The 23,847-nt window shown below is 39.8% G+C and overlaps 1 protein-coding gene across 1 annotated transcript in view; it reads left to right on the plus strand.

Annotated features, from left to right (window-relative positions):
* Window positions 1-23,847, plus strand: part of CEP126 (centrosomal protein 126) — a 103,359-nt gene that overhangs the window by 37,230 nt on the left and 42,282 nt on the right. Inside the window, exons 4-6 of the mRNA XM_047070717.1 lie at window positions 5,447-5,558; window positions 16,434-16,632; window positions 20,351-22,487. Coding sequence (XP_046926673.1) covers window positions 5,447-5,558; window positions 16,434-16,632; window positions 20,351-22,487 — 2,448 coding nt within the window. The remainder of the gene's footprint in view (window positions 1-5,446; window positions 5,559-16,433; window positions 16,633-20,350; window positions 22,488-23,847) is intronic.

Raw genomic sequence — 23,847 nt, forward strand, 5'->3', positions numbered from 1 at the left:
TCTGAGACAGAGAGAAATCTAGTCCTACTCTACCATTAAAGATCTCACAGCTTATTTTGGAGGTGGGAATAATGTAAACAATGTCAATAAATACACTGATGATTGCTGTGGTAACAAAATATGTGAAGCTCTGTGTGAACACAGAAGGAAGAAAACTACAGCTGTACAGGGACATCAAGGACATTATCCCTGAAAAAATGACTTAATTTGAATCTTGAAGAATGAGCATTTTGTCATGCATAGAGAAAAAAATTTTTTAATCCCCAGCGGAAGGAAAAGCTTTCACAAATAAATTATGTATTTTGGTGTATCCTGAAGCATAGGGTGGGGAAAAAGTGAAGAAAAATGAATGTAAGTCTAAAAAACTAAGTTAGAACCAGGACCCAAAGAGCTTTGCATATCATGCTAGGAGTTTTGTCTTTCTCCAAAATGCAATCCACTTAAAGGTTTTTAAATGAAAATGAAGCCATTACTGTGTGTCACAGTGAGTAAGGGCAGGTGGTAACACCATTAAAAATAATAACAGCTTAAATATGGCGGGGTTTATTTCTCCCTCTGATAATATGAAGTCCTGAGGTAGGCAGTCACAGCTCGTTTGGGGACTGTGCAGTATCACTGGGAACTCTAATGCCTCTGTCTCTCAGCTCAACTGTTCTTAGTTTGTGATTTATATCTTCACCCTCATGGTCACATTGCACCTGCGAAAGCTCCAGCCATCATGCCATGTTGTAGGCATGAAGAAGGAAGAATTGTAAAGGAAAAAAGGTTGTACCTCTGAGCTCCTTTTAAATTATGTTCCTAGAAATATCCATATGTCTGCTTAGTGTAATTTATAATTGGCAACTTCATTTGCGGGGGGTACTGAAAAATGAAAAAAAATTTTTTTAAGGCTCTATTGCTACTCCTCTAACTATTAATGTAGGGTCTGTTGCCAAGGAAGAAAGGGAAAATGGATATTGGGTGGGAAACTTGGGGTCTCTACTATAATTAGATTTGTTTGTTAGAAAGATAATTACAGTTACAACATGGATGTTGGGTTCCAGTAAAGACACTGAAGTAGATAGACTAGTATGAGACTATTTCGTTATTTGTGGCAAGAGAGGTCCAGCTGCTAAATTAAAGCACTGTACTGGATGTGGAGGGAAGTGGTAATATATTCAGGAGATGTAATCAGTAGATTTCAGTTACAATCAATGGAAAGTGGCAAGGGTGGAGAACAGTGCCCTAGGATTTTGCAGAGAGCCTCACACGTTTTTAGACATTTTTACAGAACTAATGATTTTGGTAGATGATCATATTAATCAGGGTTATGGGTGAATCAGGTTACAAGTGTGAATGATCATTAAGTTTTAAATGTATTGCTTTTGAGCCTCCTTTGGCTTGTCCAAATGGAGAAATCAAATCAGCAACTAGAAATGTGGGTCTGAAACTTAAGAACAAGATACAGAATAGAGATGTATATATTTAAGAGTCACTAATGAATGGATATATAGTTGATAAATGAAGCCATGGGAAAGATAAACTAAACAACAGGATATAGACCATAGATTGAGGGTAGGGCCTAAAATAGAATCTTAACACATACCAGTGTATACTGTAGGTAGAGCAAGAAAAACCAAAAAATGGATTTTGAGAAGTCGTTGTCAAAATTAAAATGTATATGTAAAACCTTGGTTTGTGAGCATAATTTGTTCCGGACACATGCTTATAAACCAAAGCACTCATATGCCAAAGTGAATTTCAAGAACCATTGGCTCAGTTCTGATCATGTGACATTTGGCATCACTCCTTTATCTTGCGACGAGTTGCAACAAGTGCAAGCCACTCATTTATCTAGTTAAAATTTATTAGAGAAATTTCATCTTGCGGAACACTCACAGAACAAGTTCCCCGCAATCCAAAGTTTTACTGTATTTACATTTGCTTGTATTTGCATAAAGAAACAGTGAAAGAATATACAAGTGACCAAGGAGAACAAGACTTCCAAATGTATCATGTATATTTTTCACTTCTGAGTATGAATATGTCACCTATGCAAAATGTCAAAATAAATTTTATTTTAACGTTTATTTATTTTTGAGGCAGAGAGAGACAGATCATGAACGGGGGAGGGTCAGAGAAAGAGGGAGACACAGAATCTGATACAGGCTCCGGGCTCTGAGCGGTCAGCACAGAGCCCAATGCGGGGCTCAAACTCACGGACCATGAGATCATGACCTGAGCCGAAGTTGGACGCTTAACCGACTGAGCCACCCAGGCACCCCTGTCAAAATAAAATTTTAAGAAAAGCCAGTGCTATCAGTGAAGAGCAAGAACAAAGCTATGAAAGACTACTACTTAATTGACTGTTAGTTCACTTTATTCCCAAACCCTGAAGGCTAACCGCAAGCTCACCAGGAAGCCTGGTGGTCGGCTCTTCCCCGTGCTACAAAGAAGGGCAGCAGGCTGGGGGTTTGAATGAGGTCAGAAAACCGTTGGAGTGAGCATATTAGGGTAGAAGAACTGGAAAAACCAGAGCTCCTGGGCTAAATGAAGGAATGCAGCTGTGGTCTGCAGTAAGACTTGAAAAATAACAGGCTTCCAGGATCCCCAGCGCATGAGGGGTGGTAACCAGGAGTCGTTAGATTAACAGCAACAAGAAGCAGTCATGGGTGGTCGTACACTGATCTAAGGTAGTTTTCATTTTCTGAAGTATAACTGACATATAATATCCTATTCATTTCAGGCGTGCATCATTGTGATTCTTTATTTTTATACGTTATTAAATGATCCTGACAATAAGTCTAGTTCCATCTGTCACCACACAAAATTCTAACAGCGTCACTGACTCTTCTCCCTGTGCTGTACATAACATCCTCATGACTTACTTATTTTACAACTGGATGTCTATACCTCTTAATCCAACCCCCCAACCTATCTCACACTGCACCAGCCCCTCAACCTTTGCCCTCCCTAGTAACAGTTTGTTTCCTCTCTCTGTGAGTCTGTTTGTTTTGTTCACTTGGTTTGTTCTGTTTAGATTCCACATGTAAGTGACATCATACAGTATTTGTCCACTGTCTGACTTATTTCGCTTAGCATAATGCTCTCTAGGTCCATTACATTGTCTCAAATGGAAAGATTTCATTCTTTTTTGATGGCTAAATAATATTCCATAATGTGTATATACCACATCTTCTTTTTTCTTGAATTTTTTTTAACATTTATTTATTTTTGAGAGACAGAGCATGAATGGGGCAGGGGCACAGAGAGGGAGACACAGAATCCGAAGCAGGCTCCAGACTCCTAGCTGTCAGCACAGAGCCCAGTGCGGGACTCAAACTCACCGAACTGTAAGATCATGACCTGAGCCGAAGTCGGACATTTAACCAACTGAGCCACTCGGGAGCCCCAGTATACCATATCTTCTTTATCCATTCATCTATCAGTGGACACAGGTTGCTCCCATTTCCTGGCTGTTGTAAATAATGCTGGGGTGAACATACAGGTACATCTGTCTCTTCGATGTAATGTCTTTGTTGACCTGAATTAGCATTAAAATTAGTGTTTAGGCTCTCTTTGATAGGCATCAAGTGGTGAAGGTTAATAAAAGCAAGTCTCAGACTCTAATCTTGTATGACTAGACACAGAACATTCATACAGCTTGTTCAGTGAGCTGAATAAAGTCCCAGCTTTCTGTCCTTGTAGGTACTCTAACTATACCTTCTATGAGAGGTCTGCCGAGATACACACAGCCACATTCCAGAGACAGAACTGTGCCATCTGGCATTGGACATTGAGAAATGTTCCTGTATTAACGGTCAGACACAAGGCTGAGTAGACATCAAGACTCAGAGATCACCGATAGGGTAAAGGATATAGACCTCCCTGCATTCTTATTCCCTGTTCATGTAAAGGTAGGGAGTGATTAAAATATATTTATGAAAATGGACTTGTCTTGAATACCTTTAATTTCAACAAAGAAATCCCATTTTTAACATTCAACAAGATATTCACCAGGCTGTTCTTTTCACCAACAAAAACCCATGTTAGACATTGAGTATACCAATTAGAAAACCAGTTGATATATAACACTTGACAATATCTGCCTCAAAAGGATTGGTCCTTTATGATTGGAATATCCTGCAAGCCCTGTCATACAGCTGTATTCATCAGAATATTATGCCATCACCTCTTAATTAAGGAAATGGACTGTCTCTAGAGTTCCGTCTGAACTAAAGCATACATAATAATGTACTGGCTTTGCTTTAGAATTTTAAGGTAAATAACAAAGATTGCAATAATGAAAAAGCCTGAAAACATACAGGATTTTTAAAGGAGAAGGAGGAAAGACAGTTTGGAGGTGTCTGTAGAGAGCTAGAAAGTCAGCTACCCTACCTCCAGGCTTTGAGTTTTCTGTAGTATGTGATGCAAAATAATGCAAAATAATGCCTCCATTTAAGCAGGTGAGTTTCCATTTAAGACAGCTGAGTTTCAACTTGACCACATAAGTGAAAGGGTATTTCGAGAACTAGGAGAGGTTGAGTACGTTGAGACCAACGTGCCCAGCAAAAGGGCTTTGCAAAGTGGCTACTACGCACGCAAAGTAGAGTTGGGTAAGAGGTTGTACTGTGTAGCATGTCAACGAACGTCCACGTGGTCTATGACCTCGAACAAGATACTTACCTTCTCTATGCCTCAGTTTCCTCCATTGCAAAATGGAGATTCAAAGAGCATATGCCTCACAGGCTGTAGTGAGGATTACATTTGTTACAACATGCTCAAAAATAATGTCTGTAATGGTAAGTGCTCAGTAAACATCAGCTGGTGTTTTTATACCTTCCCTTTTTCTTCATAAGAATATTAATAAATTTTGTCAGAAATTTATGGAGTCATGAGATCAAATACAGTGTGGTTTGCATGCCGGGATGAAGGGCCTGAACATTTCTCAGTTTTTTTTCCAGATAAATATTCTTAAAATTGGTGACGTGAATTTTGAGGTCACAGTTTCTCTTTGAGTAATTAAATATCTAAATTTAAAATATTTACACTATTCTAAAAAATATTTTCTTTTTTCAAAAGTTTTAAAGTATTTATTGGGGCGCCTGGGTGACTCAGTCGGTTGAGCGGCCGGCTTCAGCTCAGGTCATGATCTCACAGTTCGTGAGTTCGAGCCCCGCGTTGGGCTCCGTGCTGACAGCTCGGAGCCTGGAGCCTGTTTCAGATTCTGTGTCTCCCTCTCTCTGACCCTCCCCCGTTCATGCTCTGTCTCTCTCTGTCTCAAAAATAAATAAAAACGTTAAAAAAAATAAATAAAAAATAAAAGAAAGAGTTGCTTAAATAAATAAATAAATAAATAAATAAATAAATAAATAAATAAATAAATATAAAGTAGTATTTATTATTGACCAGTTAGAATAGAAGATGAAGTGATTCTATACTATTTGATTTTTCTTTATTCTCTTAGCTTTTCAAAAACCAGTTCCTCCTTTGGAAGAAGCCCTCAAACAAATTCAGGAATCCAACTTAAAATCAGAAGTAAACCTTCCCTCTTCCCATAGACCAACAGTAAATTGGAGGTAAGTAATCTATTATTATTATGTATAATTATTAATATGTAATAATTAAATAGCTTTCTATTACTGAGTTTGTAGGCCATTTCATCAGTTACTCCTCACCCTTGTAGAGTTTAATGTTTTATTTTCACAGATTAAATTAAGGTAGAGTAGAATATAAATTGCTTCCAGAATAAGGCAAAATTCTAATTTATTGTCTTTGGTATTACAGTGCTGCCTATGTTGAATAAATTTCTATGGAAACTATCATTCAAACCATTTTAAAATATTGATGTTCATTATTTATCTTCACCTCAAGGAAAAAATAGTGTTGAATTGTAGTGATATATTTTTAGATAAAAGGAGTAACTGTATGGGAAAAATGGGTGTTTCCTCATGGAGAATCTTTCCTGGGTGTCTTGAAAAAGGTAATGGCTTGTGGTTCCTCTCCAGGAGCTTAAATGAATTATTAGAAGCAATAGAGTCGATCAACCATCACACAGTGCCCTGTGACATCTTTTATGTCTCCATTTATTTATTATAAATGTTTATTAAAGCTACCACTTGCATAACATTAGTCAGGCTTTGTAAAGGGGATATGGGGACGAAGAACGTGGTAAAATACAATTCCTAGTGTACAATCTAGGAGAGAAGTGTAATACTTCAAAAAGTATAGACTAGTACCCCAAGAGTAATGATAATAATATGTAATATTTATTTATATAAAGACATTTACAATGGAGACATTAATTAATGTTTATATTTTGCCTGTACATAATGTTATTTACTAAAGTACTTCCATTTTTAGAATATCTGTGGCCAGTAGTTCCCTTGATCAGAGCTAAGAACAATTCATTTTCTCAGTCTTCATTGTAGTTGAGGAAAGACCTCATGGAATAGAAGATTCTTCAACAAAGCTTTGAAGAGACTAGGGATTAATTATGAAATGAGTGAGCCCTGGTACTCCAGACAGAGAGGGATGAGTGTGTGTGCAGGACAAGAGTGGTAGAAGGAGTGATGTGCTCTGGGAAGGAGAGCACGTGGAATGCCAGAGCACAGAATCCCAGTAGCCTGTCCAGGCAGGAGATTGGAGGGGTAAATGCGTCTGTGCGCTAAGGAGTGCACACTTTATCCTGAGAGTTCGAGACGAGTCAGTGAAGGATCTTAAGTAGAAGGGGGGTAAGATCAGCTTTTCTCTTTTATCACTTATCATTCCAATCTACACATATGGATAAGAAGAGGACAAAACAGGAGGCTATTCCAATATATGTCATTGAAATTATATGAGTTCATAGCTCGAGAGAAAGATACAGGCTTAAGTTGATTCAACACAGCTCATGGATGAGACGCAGCCATGGAGAGTGTGTACCGCGATGGCAGGTGTAGGGCAGAGCCCTGAAGAATAGGAACATTTGAGGATGTAGAAATCAGGCCTACAAATAGGAACAAAAGGTTGACGTAGGACGGGACAGGGTGGGATCATGCAAACTAAAGAAGTGTGGAGTTTCCTGGAAAAAAAAAAGTAGTTAGTAGAGTTCAAATGGCTTCCAGGGAGTTAGTGACATAAAAACCTGTTACCCTGACATGAAACAGGTGGCACGTAAAAAAGGGGTGACAGAAAAGAGGTGGATAAAGGAAGTGCAAAGCCAACAAAGAATGATGAAGTGCCCCAGGTACTGAGAATAGAATCAGCATGACCGTGACCACCTCGGAGCTGAACCGGAAGCTCTGCAGCTGCTGTGGAAGAGGGCTGCTAGCCAGCCCGTGGTCCCGGGTAGGGGAGCATTGCCGAGGGCAGAGGGCAGAGGGCAGGCTAAAAGGACAGTTCTCAAGCGCCTCTTCCCTCTGTCGTCCTGTCTCTTGTGCCTCCCATCAACCAAACTGAGCCATAAATCAGAAGGCAAAGGATCATTTAGTATCTGCCAAGCAGAGAGAAGTGGAGAAGCCCAGAAAGTGAATCTGGAGGGGAAAAGACAGTGTCCACTATAGAAGCAGTGTGTCTAGGGGCGCCTGGGTGGCTCAGTCGGTTGAGCGTCCGACTTCGGCTCCGGTCATGATCTCGCGGTCCGTGAGTTCGAGCCCCGCATCGGGCTCTGTGCTGACAGCTCAGAGCCTGGAGCCTGTTTCAGATTCTGTGTCTCCCTCTCTCTGACCCTCCCCCGTTCATGCTCTGTCTCTCCCTGTCTCAAAAATAAATAAAAAAACGTTAAAAAAAATTTTTAAAAAGAAGCAGTGCGTCTACTATATTTCACAATAAAAAAGTCACAGTGGTGACTCTGTCAGAGTAGTTTCAATGAAGTGATAGGCACAGGAAAGAGATTACTAGAAGTTGAAAAGACACGGAGAGCAAGAAAGTAAAGATAAGAAGCGTAGTTTGTCTTCAAAAGGAAGGAAAAGAGTGATAGAAAGATAGCCAGAAAAGATGTAGGGCCCAGTCAGGTCCCACAGACTGATGAGTAACAGAACGTGGTCTAGAAAGACAGAGGAGGGCAAGCATGTGGAGCATCTTACGTACCTAGTTTGAGCTGGACGAGGATTAGCATGGGTTACACTATGAGTGAGATGTGGTTCTCCTCTCGGGAAAGGTTTGCAGTTACGTTAGAACACACACGTAACACTGTGTAAGGGGAGCTGTAACGGGAATATTAGCCAAGGGCAACGTATGAATCGTGAAGTTGGAAAGAAGTCCTAAAGGATGGGTGCACGTTGTCTCATAAAGAAGCAGAGGCCGAGTGTAGGCCTGTTCAGGCCTGCAGTGTGGTAGGAGGAAATAGGACTCGCTCAGAGAGACGGGACCGTAGGGCGTGTTGCTGGAAGGACAGGAGATGGTCCAGAAAATGGACTGAAATTGAATGTGAAATGTTTTCATTTCTGGCTAGGAAGTTTGAGGTTTGTTCTATAACTAGTAGAGAACCCATGCAGGTGATCGATCAGGGAGTGATCTCATCCTCTGTTGTTTTAGAAAGATAACTGGTATGAGTGTTGGAGAATGAAAAGGATGGAGAGACATTGAAGGCAAAGGGCACAAGACGAAATTAATGGGATGATCCCAAGGAGAGGTCATCACTGCCAATGCTGGACTAGTACAATTTTGTATAGCGAGGAAATGATAGATCTGTTAAAGAATATAAATATTTTGAGTGATTAGAAGGAAAGGATGAGAGAAGAAGAAATGAAAATGCCTTTTCACAAAACAGAGAAGTGACATAAAGAAATAAGGGTTTAAGAATGTTGATCGACTAGACATATACAAATTGGAGCACAGAGTGATTAGTGGCAGGAAAATCAGGAGGCACAGCCATGAATTTAAAAGGACTTATGTTAAAAGAAAGTTGAAAAGAAAGAAGGAAAAGACGTTTCATAGAAATAGATTATAGAAATTAGATTATGAGTTTGGTGTATGAGGGAATAAAGAAAATGAAAAAAACGAAATCAAAAGGAACCGAAATTTTGAGGTAATTTGGTGACTTTAAAAAGAAACAAAATGAAACAGTACTGGTTTGGTGAGATATTGCTGAATTTCATTTGAGGCTTCTAGGGGCGCCTGCATGGCTCAGTCGGTTAAGCCTCCGACTTAAGTTCAGGTCACGATCTTGGGGTTCGTGAGTTCAAGCCCCACGTCGGGCTCTGTGCTGACAGCTCAGAACCTGTATCCTGCTTTGGATTCCGTCTCCCTCCCTTTCTCTGCCCTTCACCCAGTTGTACTCTGTCTGTCAAAAATAAACATTTTTTTTTAATTTTTTAAATAAGTAAATAAATTTCATTTGAGGCTTCTGAATTGAGGGGATAAATATCCAAGTAGAAATGTATAAAAACAATTTGACCTAAGATGAAATGAGAGATCAAGCTATAGAAATACATTTGAAAGTCATGATTATGTATATTGTTGCTTGTTACATGTACTAGTGTCTCCCCAACCGGATGTGATAAAGGCTAGATGTCACACGTGCAGGTGCTGTGCCGGTGGTGTTCCTGGCTCAGTGCTGTGCATGTTGGAGGCATTCAGTAAATACTTGGAGTGGAGAGACGTGAACACTCCTCAGAGAGTATGAGCTTGATCTGAAGCTTAATTGATGAGGAGGGTATTCAGGAAAGGCAAACACTGGGAGGGAACCACAGACGAGGGAACAAGTCGTGTGCGGAAGGGCATGATGCCATGAAAGAGCATGTTGTGTTACGGGACTGAGCGCAGTTCGGCCCGTCTGGTGTGCGCACAGAGAGGAGTTGGGGCAGATAGGCTGGCTGAAAGGAAGCCACAAGTTAACTCATCAAGGGCCTTGTTAAAGAGTCTGTCCTAAAAACAATTACTGAATGAAACATTCCACGCGTATACTTCAGAATGACTGTCAGAATGGACAAAAGTAGGGTAAGGCTAACGGTGGGAAAATCAGGTCAAGTGATACTTAGTGCAAATGAAGACCTCGTGAGAGCTGTTTAGGAGGTGGAATCGAACTGGAACCAGGGGTTCAGGAGGAGTGAAAGGGATGGAGATTGGTCAGTTACGAGGTAGTGACACCGTTTATCAAAAGGATTGTTAAGGAAGGAGAGGCTTAAGGGACAGAGCAACTGGCAAGAGGATAGCAAACTGTCGGGACCCATGTAGGATATTCCCGAGCCAGTTTCTCATGGTTAGAAATCTCAGCCACAAATATAGATGTGATCGTTGCCAACAAATGGATGGAATTAAAGACGTGGCTCGTGAGTTCAGCTAGGCCATCGGACTCCCACAGCTACAGTAAGCCGGGTTTGGCTTCACTTAGAGGACAGAGCACACTTCATGGCAACGGACAAGATTCTATTTCAATAGGAGGAGTCCTCGTGGCTCAGCACAAAGCGGTCAGTCTTTGCTATGCCCCTCGCCCCTCAAGTGACATCTCAGCTGTAAGGAAACAAGGTCCCAGTGGGACCTTGGCAGAAGAGCCACCCTGGCAGAAACCCCATCTTCCAAACAGGAACCAGTATTTCTGGCGATGGCTCCAGAGCAGCGATGCCGCCGAGGTCCATGTGAGACACGTGTCCAGGTACACGAGTTACCACACTCAGGGAAACCCAGAGCTGTAGCTTGATGTCAGCTAGCTGTGGTGTATCCAACAGTCCTCTGGATTGTACGCAGGGTGGGGACAGAGAAGCAAGGAAGTGGGTCGTGCGACTCTCAAAAATCCCAGCAAGATAAAAAAAAGTGATTCTTTCTGTCAAGAGTACAGCTTGTAAAAACTCACCAAAATGCATAGTTGTTTTTTTAATTTAAATGAAGTTTCAGAACTTTACTGGATTTCAATACATTAGCTTTTACATCAAAACTTTATAAATTAAAATTAGAGTTCAGACTGTATCTTTTTAACAGAATTACCTGGAGTAAGGAGATAAAATAATTGTATCTCTTTTGACCTTTTGAAAAGTTTTTTTAGTTTTACAAACACATTTAACAAATCATTTTTTTTTATGTTTATTATTTTGAGAGAGACAGAGCATGAGCGGGGGAGGGGCAGAGAGAGAGGGAGACACAGAGTCTGAAGCAAGTTCTAGCTCCAAGCTTTCAGCACAGAGCCCGACGCGGGGCTCAAACTCACTGACTGCGAGATCATGACCTGAGCCAAAGTCAGACCCTTAACCGACTGAGCCTCCCTGGCACCCCAACAGATCGCTTTTAAAGCAAGAGTCCATTTCAGTGTTTAGCCATTCTCTGGATTTTAGAAGCAAAGTACCAGTCTAGATGAGCATCCCTAAGGGCGTGCAGACCCACAGCATACGTTCCTAGTCTTGGCTATGCTGGCGATTTTGTCTTGCAGTGTTAGGTTAAGCAAATCAGATTAATTCTCTTTGGAACTTATTCTCCCAACACTTACTGTAATGGCAAAGTGTTTACCAGATACTTAATGAGGTGGTTTGTGAAAAATACCATCTAATTCAAAAACACTATTGATATTGAACACCAGATTGCACTGTGTAGTAGTCAGTCAGTTAGGGTATTTTTTTAAATTGTGGGTCATTTTCTGATTCCCATTTTGGGGGTTCTTAAATCTTAGCAAGCATTACCAGTAATATGTACCAAAAGTCCTTTTAAACTTTATTTATTTAAAAAAATTTTTTTTTTCTGGGTAGAAAAAGAGAGTGAGAGCGAGCAGGGGAGGGACAGAGAGAATCGTAAGCAGGCTCCACAGTCAGCACAGAGCCCACCTTGTGGCTCGATCTTGCGAGCCATGAGAATATGACCTGAGCTGAACTCAGGAGTGGGACGCTTAATGGACTGAGCCACCCAGGTGCGCCTAAACTTTCTTGAAAGTTTGAGCAATTGGCTGTGTTTGAACAGTAAAATAATAATCCAGGATCAAGCTGTGAGTGCCCAGAAGGGAGACTGTGCTAGGTGCAGTGTAAAAGCTATGGTCTTTCTTCCCCCGCTGTTGATAATCAAAATATGAAGTCAGAATGCTTTAAGCTTAGGAAACAACCGCTGACAAGTTTTGGTTACAAGTTTTGGCTGCTGTAAAAATTTAAAAGAAATTTTTTGTACTTTTTTTTCATTTAATTGGAATAATTTTTAAGTTTCTGCAAATAAGGTAATTGTAAATTTAAAGCAGTAAGCATTTATTGGTGAATAATATACATATTCCCATTCCAAGAAATATAAGTAAATGAAGTTGAAATAAATTCTTTAAAGTTTACTATAAAATAATCCAGCGTATAAAGGACAAGCAAAGAGAGGAGCTCAAGAGGGAACGTGAGAAGGAACACCCGGGGACGTAGGGAAATAACCAGGAGAGCAATGGCATGAAGACCAGGGGATTCCAGTCAGGAAGCGTCCGTGTTTGCAGCTATTCGGTCAGTTCGTCAATCACGAGTGAGAGCTGGGCCCCGAGCAGCGGAGGTGGAGGCCAGCTGGCAGTGGCTGAGGGACAAGTGGGAGTCGAGGCAGGGACAGCAATAGACTTTCAGAGTACTCGGCAGGAAGGGGAAGATGACAGACATTTACAGGAGCTTTTAGGGCCCGGGAGGAATTTAGAGTAATAAAAAATCCCAATCGTTTAGTATAAAAGTAATACGCATTTTTGTATACAGGTTTTCCTTACTCACAGCTTTCTCTTTCCACGTATCAGTAGTTATCCTTTGTGATATCAGATATTTTCAATAAAAAAGGCTCTTTAGTACTAGAAATGAAAGGCTAGACCTTTTTTGCTCAACAGTGTACAGTTCTTTAGAGTCTTAGAAGAGATGAAGTATCAGAATAACTTTGATTTCCCTGTAGCAAACGTAGCTAGCACTACACCCAATCTGGGCTAGGACCATTAAATAGCACACATCATCTTTGTTTTATGAGACGTGCTCTCCATTCTAAACTAGAGTATATCATTTTCATATGCTATTGTAATATATTCTTTTGACCATGACTTCATGACATCTATACCCATGTATGTATATATACATACATATATATACATATATATATATATATACATATATATATATATATATATGCACTCACACACACACACATAAATGTTACGTATTTAGAAAACAACAAATGTATACAGAGAAATTTTATAATTTGTATATAACAAATTTACAGAGAGAGCACTATGGCTTACTTATTAAAAAGGTGAATTTTTCTCCACAGATAACGGTATTAAATAATATGTATGAAAATGTTTTGTAAATTATAAAGTGCTATACAAATATGAAATATCAGAATATTGAGGATCAGGTATTAATAGAAATACTTATTTGTACTATTTATTGAAAATATGATTAAGCTACAAATATTGTCACATCAAAAATACATTGCATGTGGAATATAAACCTAAAATGTGTTAAGGAATAAAGTAATGCCAAGAAGTAGGGAGCATCCAAGGAAATTGATTCTATTGGTACTCAAACACAATTGTTCTAATGTGGAAAATATTAGTGGCAGATAATAACAGTAGGATGTTGGTAATGTGATAATCTAAAGGGAAAAAATTGTATGAAAAACTGGAGGGCATTCAATGCTGAAGCATCAAGAACAATCAGAGAAATAAATCCATATGAAAATAGAAGTTGCTCAGGAAGTAATGAGATATAAGAATATTAATAAGGAACTAACATTAAAAATACAAGTAATCAGCCTTCCATCATGAGCAAATCTTTATCACAAGGATAACTTACTTCACCCTTCTGGTAGATATAAGGTAAAAGAAGCTGTATTTCCCCCAAATTAAAGTTTTATACTTTAAAATGATGATGTTAGATATCTATCTCCAATATCCATGTATTTGTGGTGAGACAGGTGATCCTGAGCCACATGCAACCCTGAGAAATCTGGCCACAGCCCAGCCGTGGTCCACTGGACCTCTGTTTTCCTTCCATACCAGTAATGTAAATCAGATTTTTCTAGCCCATGTTCATTATCCAGTTGACTGTCAGGCCTCCAAGAGGTGAAAGTACTCTTTCGAGGAAAGAGAAAAGGGGTCGTGAATAAACTACACACAGCTCTCCCCACATGTGCGAGGGCGCTGGGTGATGAGAAGAGTGTCATGCATGGGCCCTCAGGACCAAAATATGATGCGAATCAAGAGCCTAGAGACAGCCTAATGAACGTCAACAACAAAAAACATCTTAATGAGGCTGTCTCTCTACCTGCCTGTCCAAATGCTTTTCCACCTGTGCAGATCCATTCCTGCCTGTCCAGCTGTTCCCACACCTTATCCCTGCTTACCTGTTCAGCTGTCTCCTGTGCGGGCCCCACTGCTATCCCACCGTTCCCAGATCCTCCCTAGCTGTCCCACTGTTTCTACCCCCCACCCGCCCCAAGCCCTGCCTGTCCGCCTGGCTGTCCCCTCTGTTCCTCCAAAGACCTTTTTACCAGCCCCAATACTGTCCTCCCCGGTCACGTATCTTCCTCACCCCCCAGCCCCAGTAACCACCAGCTTTTCTAGCAGCTTCCCCCGTCTACCAGCCCCGATGCCTTCTGGCCAACCTGACCGTGTGCCCCACCCACCCCGAAGTTCTGTGGTCATCCCTGATCCTGACTCACAGGGCCAGTTATTCTACAAAACTTTCAGACCCAGACATTGCCCCCCACAGCTTTGTACTCCAGCCACTCTAATGCCTGCCCTTGTTCGCCGTTCCCTTCCAGCTCGACTGGTTGTATCCCCAGTCCCCATGGAAGCTCTCCCTGCTTTGAAGCCTTCCTGTTTACCCAGTCACCTCCCTCATCAGCCAGCCCCCACTCTCCCTGATACCAGTCTGGTGCCTGCACATCCCACTATCTTAGATCCTTTCCGGTCAGCCCAGCGGTCTGTTCCACAAACCACAACATTGTCAGATCTGTCCCAGGCCTTTGTAGACCATCCTCTGGCCTCAGTCCCCTGCCATCTGCCTCCCTGTCACTCTCCCTGCTCCTCTTTGTCTCCATCACCTTCCACTTCCACATCCTCTCCATCCATTCTGTCCTCTCCCTTCCTCTCCCCTCCCACTTCTCCATCCTTACCCCCTTCACCCACCCCTCTTTTTTCTTCACCTCTGCATTCAGCTCCCTCACCATATTTGCCTCCAACATGTTTAAATTTTCCCTTTCCAGCCTGTCCTGTTTCTTCCTCCTTTCCCCCCGTGCTTTACTCTCCCTCTCTTCCTGCCTCCCCATCTCCTTTTATTCCTGTTCATCCCCTCAACCCTCCTCCCTGGGGGAAGAAAGTAGAGAAGAGAAGAGAAGCAAGTGGAATAGAGAAGAAAGAAATAGAGAAGAAAAAGTTGAGAGACGTCAACTTTAAAGGTAAATAAATTGAGTTTATCAGATATTTTGTAGATTTAGCAACATTCTGTTTGGGAAGGGTGACTGAAGGGGAAGGAATCTGTAAGAGTAGGAAGCCTACAAGGAAGAGAGAGAAACATACTCCCAGTGCTCAGGGGCTTGCATTAAATACCCTCCCTGTGGTCACAAGAGGGTAGTCAGGAATCTAGGCCCTGACTATTCCATTTGTCCAAATAAAGACATATATGCGTATTGGAGATAGGTATATGGTACATGCGGCCGTGTGTCCTCCAAACATTTTTATCCTCACTCAATGGGGAATAATGCAAGTGAATTGGGAATAAAGCCCTTGCGGTCCATTCCACTGGCTATAATGCAGCAGCAGTCAGCTCTTTGATATACTTCCTCCCCATCCCCCTGAAACACTGCTCCTTTGTTCTTTGCTTTTCACTGTGTGCATATGCTGAAATCGAACATGCTGTAAGTTTCCAGAAGATGCAGAATTTTCATAGAAGGTGATGTCACCCACTAATAATTTGTGGGTGCACTCGCACACTAGAAGTAGACCCTGTACTAAAGATACCCTTTCTGTGGCGTGAAAACCATGTTTACATTTGTAAACAAGTGTGTATACTGTCCTCCCTTAAGTAAGACCCAGGCTCCCAAGCCTAGTAAAGTAGGATGGAAATTCCTGCCTCCCCTGACAGGCAATTTTCATATTTTCTGTCTGCTTGAATCCTCAACCAACTTTATTTGGGTTATAGGAATACCTACCAGCTATCACATCGACTCAGAACTAAGGGTAATACAGCATATTCTTATCCAGATAGGAATGCTCTTAAAGAACTAAGGACTGACTCTACATATCTATAGAAATTACTTCTACCTCTATCCCGAACAATAGAGGAATAGCATTTAATAATCAAAGCCGTGAATAATGGGGTATTCCCACGTCAAGGTGGAGTACTTTATTGGCACTATAATCCCACACCCATTTTATTCTGTTGACTGCCTTAAATTCCCCTTGCAGTATCCTTACATGTGATTATCTGAACACACACACACACACACACACACACACACACACACACCCCAAACATAAATGTGTCATTTATATAGAGAGAGAAACTAACTTTATTTAAATGTACTAAATATTTTTTGTGTATGGTTCACAGAGCTATAGATAATGCCTTGCCTTCATCATTGTCAAAAAATGGTCACAAGCATCAGAAACATCTCTTATCCAAAATCAATTGTGATAAAGAAATGAAGGAAAACAACAGGGCAAACTTGGCTACTAACAAAGATGCGTTCCAGCTTAAACTGGAAGAAACTCAGAAACTCCTAGAAGATCAGCATCTAAGCAGTTTGCAAGTATGAAACTATAAATGTTAATATTTTAATATCTAGTAATAATTCTGTCCCATCTCTGCATATTCTACACTAAAGAAAAGTATGCCATTCACCGAGGGTAGCACGTGGATGAATCAACACAAATTCATCACAGATACTACAGAAATAATTTTTTAGATTTTTCTACCTTTTGCTCACTTTTCACTCTGCTTTCTCGATTCTTTTGCCGTCTCTCATATTTGGAAAAATATGCTTTATGAATGTTATTTTCTGACCAAAAATGAAAGCTATTTTAAGTAAAATGTAACGTAAGTATCATTGTTAGACACTGGATTATAAAAAGCATCCTTAAAATTTATAATACATGTGGACATTAGGTTCTTAATGAAAATATGTCGCAATTAGCTAGAAATGGCATTTCTGTTCTAGCTCTCTGGTCAGGCATTCACTTTGTTTTCTTTCCCCACAAATGAGTATGAGTTTCAGCTCATTTTCTTGAAATGTTTGCGCACTTTATTTTTCATGAGTAACTATACACCTTTATGAGATTCTTAATAGGCTGGTATCAAGATTAAATTCATAACCTTGGCCTGATTTATCCAATAACTAACCAATTGTGACAAAGCTAAAAAATAGCAAAGCAGGAGACTTCTGGCTACGATGAAATGCCTTCCTGCTGTAAACAGCCATAATTCTGAATAAAGTATCTGAAACAGCTGTGTCTAGACATTAGCCAACAGGCACTATCAGCTGTGATCTCAAAAACAGGTGAACAAATGAGAGGAACCCTATACTCACTTAGGCTTTTTACCTGGACATATTCTCTGGACGAGCCTCAAACAAATCCACAGCTAATCCACTCTCTGTCTCTTAAAGACTAAAATCTAGTCAGACAACATAAGGTCCATGATGTCCAATATTCCATCAAAACTTACCAGACACGTAAAAAAAAAAAAAAAAAATAGGGCCCATAACCAGGAGAGAAATTAGTCAATATAATCAGTTACACAGAGGGCAGAGATGAAAGATTAACAGGCAGGGAATTTAAAACCGTTTTTGTAAATATTTTTAGGGAATTAAAGTAAAAATGATTCTGTTGGAAAAAGATATTTTTTAAAGAACCAAATAGACCTTCTAGATCTGAAAAATATTTGAAATGAAAATTTCACTGGGTGGACTTAACAGTGCAAGCATTACAGACAAAAAAAAAAAAAATCAGTGGCCTTGAATACATGGCAGTAGAAATGATCCATATCGAAGCATTGTAAGAAAAAAGATGGGAAAAAAATGAACAGAATCTTGAGATGACATCAAGCAGTCTAACATACATTTAATTAAAATCCCAGAGTATTAAAAGAAATAATGGCTGAAAATGTCTCAAAGTTGGCAAAACTGTAAATCCTCAGATCCAAATAGCTCAGCAACCTCCCCAAAGGAGAAGTATGCACACGTGTACACACTCACACACACCCTGCAAAGGCGCATCAACATTCAGTGCAGCTACACAACACAGGGAATGTAGTCAGTGGTGTGATAGCTTTGTGTGGGGACTGGGGCGGCCACACTGGTGCTGAGCACGGCATCACATACAGATTTGTGGACTGTGTTGTACACCTGAAACTAATGTAGCATTGTGTGTGTCAACTGTACCCATTTAAAAAATTATTTTGAAAAATTTACCTAGAGAGAGAAAAAGATCCACCTACACATGTGGGTGAACAAAGGCAAGACAGACCACATTAACTGCAGGACAGAAGGCAGCAAAGCATTTTTAAAGTTCTGAGAAAGAACAGAAAACTTCCAACCTAGAATCCCGTATCCAGCTAACAATATCCTTCTAGAACAAAGGCAAAATAGGCATCTTAAACAAGCTGAACACCACCGTGCTACACCAGCATCTGAGCTAGAAGAAATGCCACTGGAAGTTTTTCAGGCAGAAGGAAAATGATACCAGATGAGAACTCAGTTCTGCAGTGACAGCAGATTAATGGTGGTTAGTGGTGGACAGGTACGGACTTTCACGTTAGATATGGTGGGTCTGGGTGAATAATTCGTCAAAATCCATCAAACTATATACATTTAAAATGCATTTAGTAGATAAGTTTACCTCAATAAGGTTGATTTTAAAACTAAAACACAGAAATACTGAAAGACAACAATAAATTAGTACAGTTACATCAGTAACTTACAAGCAGAAGTTGAAGCTGATTATAGGTTTCATTTCTTAGGTATGAGAAAAAATCTGGGGGAAAAAATAGTTTAGTGAAATCAGAAATTACTAAACTTCTTTCCAGGTGCTTTGGGATATGAGGCCATCAGAGACCTATGACAACAGAAATCTTAGAGCCATGAATATCACACATACGTCTAGAAAGACCCTCAAACCCAGATTTCTACATCTTATTACATGTAAACTCAAAGGAAGCCCTCCTGGGTTTCCTTATCATTATCTATTAAAACAGCTCATCTGCAGAAACAGGCAGTGAAGGACCTAAGCTCTGTTTTGTTCTCCCGATTAGGCTAGTGACCGACCATCGCTTTAAAAAGACCCCATAGTCCTGAAGGATGTGAGAAGTAGGTGGTAAACGCTAGGAATATCAAACTCTCATGAATCTTTTTCAAAACTTACTTCATGATAATATATCAATAAGCATCAACTATACAAACTAAAATATTTTTATTCTGTAATCAGTTTCCTGGGTTTCTTCATTTATTTAATGGGCTAGAAAAATAGTATATTTTTGTTTTGGATCAGAATATTTAAATTTTCTAGAATTCATGAAAAATCTTTGAGGACAATAATTTCCTTTTGAGTCCATTTAACTTTTTGACTAGGATTTACAATCTAAAATCCTCTTGAATATATTTATTGATATGTGATACAGATCAGTACATTCTAGGTATATGTGAGAAATTAGAAATACCTTTAAACATATACCATACTTTGAAGTAATCATGAAATTTTATTAAAGACTGATAAGTTCCATTAAATTTCATTGAAATCGTGATGAGAATGTCTATGAAATTCATAGAAATTATTACTGTTTTAAGTCTCAGAAAAGGAGTCATTAAAATCCAGAATTCTCAATTCTGCATCCACATTAGAATTACCTGGGGAACTTTAAAACAAAAATACCAATACATGAACCCCATACCAGTCTTAAAGCAGCAGGACCCAGGCCTAGTTATTTCTACGAAGCTCCTTATGTGATTGCACTATGCAGCCGGAGTGGAGAACTCGACTGTATAGGCCACAAGATTAACTGTTATACAAAGATGTAGCCCTACCTACAGGAAGCTCACGTTAGGGTCACAGAACTTTAGGGATCTCATGCAAATCCAGTGAAGGTTTCAGGGGAAAAAATACCATTTGTAAATAACTATTTTTCAGAATTTTCACTTGCTGTTATGAAACTTTCAAGAAACTCAATACTCCAAATGGAATAGCAATAGCAAAATTATTTTCTAAGCTAGAACTGTGACTAGAATAATTAGGTAGTTAGTTCAGGTGTAGAAATTAAAGCAAACACACTTTATTGTAAGTCTTTGTTGGCTCCCTCTTTTTCACTCTGAGGACTACTCCAGGGATATAGACTATTTATATACTTACAGTGTTTGTAGTCATTATTTTATATGCCAAGGACAATAGGTCTCAGTAACAGTGGGGTGTTGAATCATTAATTTTGGCATTTGAAAAGTTCTAAGCTATGGAACAATGGGTTTTTTTTTTTTCTTTCAGAAATTTTGTGATGAAGTTAATCAAATAACAAACTCTGAAACCCTCTCAAGTATAGACAGTCTCGAGGCTGGGGAACATGAAGAAATATATTTAACAATTAACAAGGAGCTTTCCACATCAAACCAGCAAAATTCTGTTTCTCTCAAATCAGTAAATCTACAATCAACAAATCTAAGCTGCTTTGATGAAGATAAACTGTCACTCTCTAAAACTCAACATATAAATAATTGGCTCATAAATGTACATGATCCAGATACTCGGACTGTCACTCCTTTCTCAGATATTTTAAGTAAACCTAATGTTCTATCTTCTTGTGAACGTTTTAACGGTACAGAACAAAATCCACCTGTGGAAAGAGTCGCAAATACTGCTAATAATTCAGTAACCTTTGTGTATAGTCCTCCCGTATGTGTACAAGATGGAAAAAACAAAGAGGTCTCCAAAACCAGCGCTGTGAGAACAACTCAGTCCTCTACTGGAGTGTTCAGAAGAGAGAGACCCTCTGTTACTGAGAGCCCGGCATTTAAGTTCAGCAGGTTCTCTAACCGCACCACTCCAGACTCCCTAACACAGGAAACGGCTGCATCTACAGACCAAGGGAAAAATTCCGAATTAATACAGGAAAATAGAACTACTTCAGTTCCTACTTCATTTGTACCCACGGCGACACCTTTGTTTTTGCCTAATATGCAATCAGCTAGGCCCCTACCAAACAGCAGCCTACATATAAAAGAAATCGACCCAGTGCAGTGTTCTGATAAGTTAGGAGAATTGAAAAATGTAACAGATGAGAAGATAAAATATTTTAATTGTAATAAGGTAGACTGGCCTTTATTTTCAGATGATTTTCAAGTTGCCTACATACCTCACAACTCTGATTCAAAAGATAGAAAACAAAAAATAGCGGAAACATCAACATCAGTGTCTAACGTAATCTCTAACTGTGACTTAGTCGGTCAGCACAAGAAAATGAAATACAACATTCATGAGAGAAACGGTGTAAGGTTTCTTAAAAGTATTTTAAAAAAAGAATCTAAATACGAACACGATTGTTTTAAGGCACTAGTTATAAACCGAAGCTTTAAGTTCGGAAATCAAAGAGCAGCAGCTATCAGAGATAGTATTGAATTAACAAAAGAAAAAGGTACAGAAATACCAAAGACTATTAAAAAGCTGAGGTGGTTTGATGAAACTGGAGATACAGAAAAAACTGCTGCGGATACTCATTCATTGAAGAAGAGAACAGAACTATCTCAACAGTGGTCTCAACCATTCCACGTCCAGACTAAAAGTGGTGCTGCCAGCAACATCATTAACGCTCCTGCCTGTCCTGTGAATTCTGCTGAGGGAACAAAGCCCACGGAGGGCTCTGTCTCTGAAAATGCCGCTGCTTTAGGAGAACCTGGAACACACCGTGTGCCTCGGAGCTGTCTCATACCTTCAGGTTATGATGTTGCTAAACAAGCGTGGCCAGCCTCAGAAAAAGAGGAAAGCCAAGCCCCTATACCTAGTGGTAATTCTAAAGCTCAGAAAGCTCACCCACGAAGAGGTGGCGCAAAAGTCGTGAGGAGAACAAGATGTGCTCAAGCCCAGGCACACTCTGCGTGTACCAGCAGAAAAGGCACTGTCGTTCGGCCACAGTCCGCAAGCAAAGCCGACGCATTTTTACCAGCTCGGGGTAGACTGACTGTGCCTCATCCTCCCCCTAAGTCTCCGTCGCATATGAGGGGTGGTAAAGATACACAGGTGTCTCAGTGTCCATCAGTAACGCTTGAAAATTCTCAAAACGTCACGACACAGAACTATTTTAATTCACAACCTGTGCTTCCAACAGAACACAGGTTAAATGAATGGAATCAAGAAAGTAGTTTTCCGCCCTCAGATGTTTGCTCTGAATTAGCCACTACGATGCCTTCTCTGCCATACTGTTCTCCTGAGTGCCGAACTTTAGCAAAAATACATCTTTCAAACGGCACGCAAACGGTTGCCCAGCAAGGTGGGGTGTTTCACTGCACCCACAGATGTCCTGTTTATGAAGAAAGTCATCACACTGTGACTCTTAGAACTACTAAAGAAGAATCTGTTCCCTTGTGGAAAAGACGAAATAATATCCTGGGTCAAAATGAAAAGGCTGCTGGTAAGAAAAAACTTAGATATTTTTATAGATAAAGCATGCAGCTTTTAAATTCATGTGAAATTTTTCTCATTGAGGTATGGCTGTGTACACCCTATAGATATAATATTAAGTAATAACTTAGCCTTATAAAAATAACTAATCTCATGAGGCACCTGGGTGGTTCAGTCGGTAAAGCATCTGACTTCAGCTCAGGTCATAATCTCACGGTCTGTGGGTTCAAGCCCCATGGCGGGCTCTGTGGTGACATCTCGGAGCCTGGAGCCTGCTTCAGATTCTGTGTCTCCCTCTCTCTCTCTCTGCCCCTCCCCTACTCATGCTGTCTCTCTCAAAAATAAACATTTTTAAGAAAAATGTTTAAAAGTAAATACAAATTACTAATCTCCCTTAATATTCTATCCTTGTCTATCTAGCTGAAGCTTTTAAGAGAATGACCCAACCTTTGCTCAACTAAAATTAGAAACTTTTCCCAGCCTCCATTTTTTTCTGTGACTTTTCTTGTTAGTTTAAAAGAGGGAAAACAAAGAACAGGGTCCAATTCTTATCCCATATCTTTCTGTCATTACATTACCCCAGTATTATAGTCAAAATTTCTGTCAACATAAGCACAGTGAAAAATATTTTTAATTAATTATTCTAAATAGGTAAGTAAATGTGGTTATAATACTTTCTTTCATTTTTCTTTGAAATGTTAAATTGAATAGTTACAAGCTAATCATAGGTGGCGTTTGACCTTCCCACTCCCTTTCCAAAAGAGCGGCTGCTCTACTTTTAGATGTTATGTATGCTGGGTTACGTGTGGGGGAATGATAGCATTCCTTTATACAGTTTTGAAAATCAGTTCCCTATAAAATGCCATCACCCTTAGTAGCTAGTTAACTCCTGGTGAAGCTATTTTCCTCTGGAGGAATGGACTAGAAGCCCGTAAATTTGCCTACCAGTAGTAATCAGTTGCCTATTGAGAAATAGATAGGACTTGGGAAAAAGTCAGAAAAGCAATTCTTTCCTTTTCTCAAAGGTATGACTAAATACTAAGATGATGTAAAGAGGGAGTCAGTTTAAATTTTAATATTCAAACTCTTCTATAATTAGACTGTGAGATTTTAAGGACAGAGGGCTTTTATTGTAATTCATTACATGGTGCTTGGTCATCACCCAAATTTTTCTTAAATTGATGGACACGAGTCATATCAGCTAAATGCAAAGACTCCTATCTAAAAATCTTCAGTAGTTATCTATAAAAATCTAAATTGTTTTTTTCATTTTATTTTCTTCTCATCAGGACAAGTGCCCTCCTTCATTCCCATCCCCTGTTGCCCCAACCCTCACCCTCACTTCCCCTCTGGTGACCCCCAGTGTGTTC

This window comes from Lynx rufus, unplaced genomic scaffold (genome assembly GCF_022079265.1).
Source record: "Lynx rufus isolate CCGP_SWC_20201006 ecotype Redwood Valley unplaced genomic scaffold, mLynRuf1.p SCAF_9, whole genome shotgun sequence".
NCBI classification, from domain to species: domain Eukaryota; kingdom Metazoa; phylum Chordata; class Mammalia; order Carnivora; family Felidae; genus Lynx; species Lynx rufus.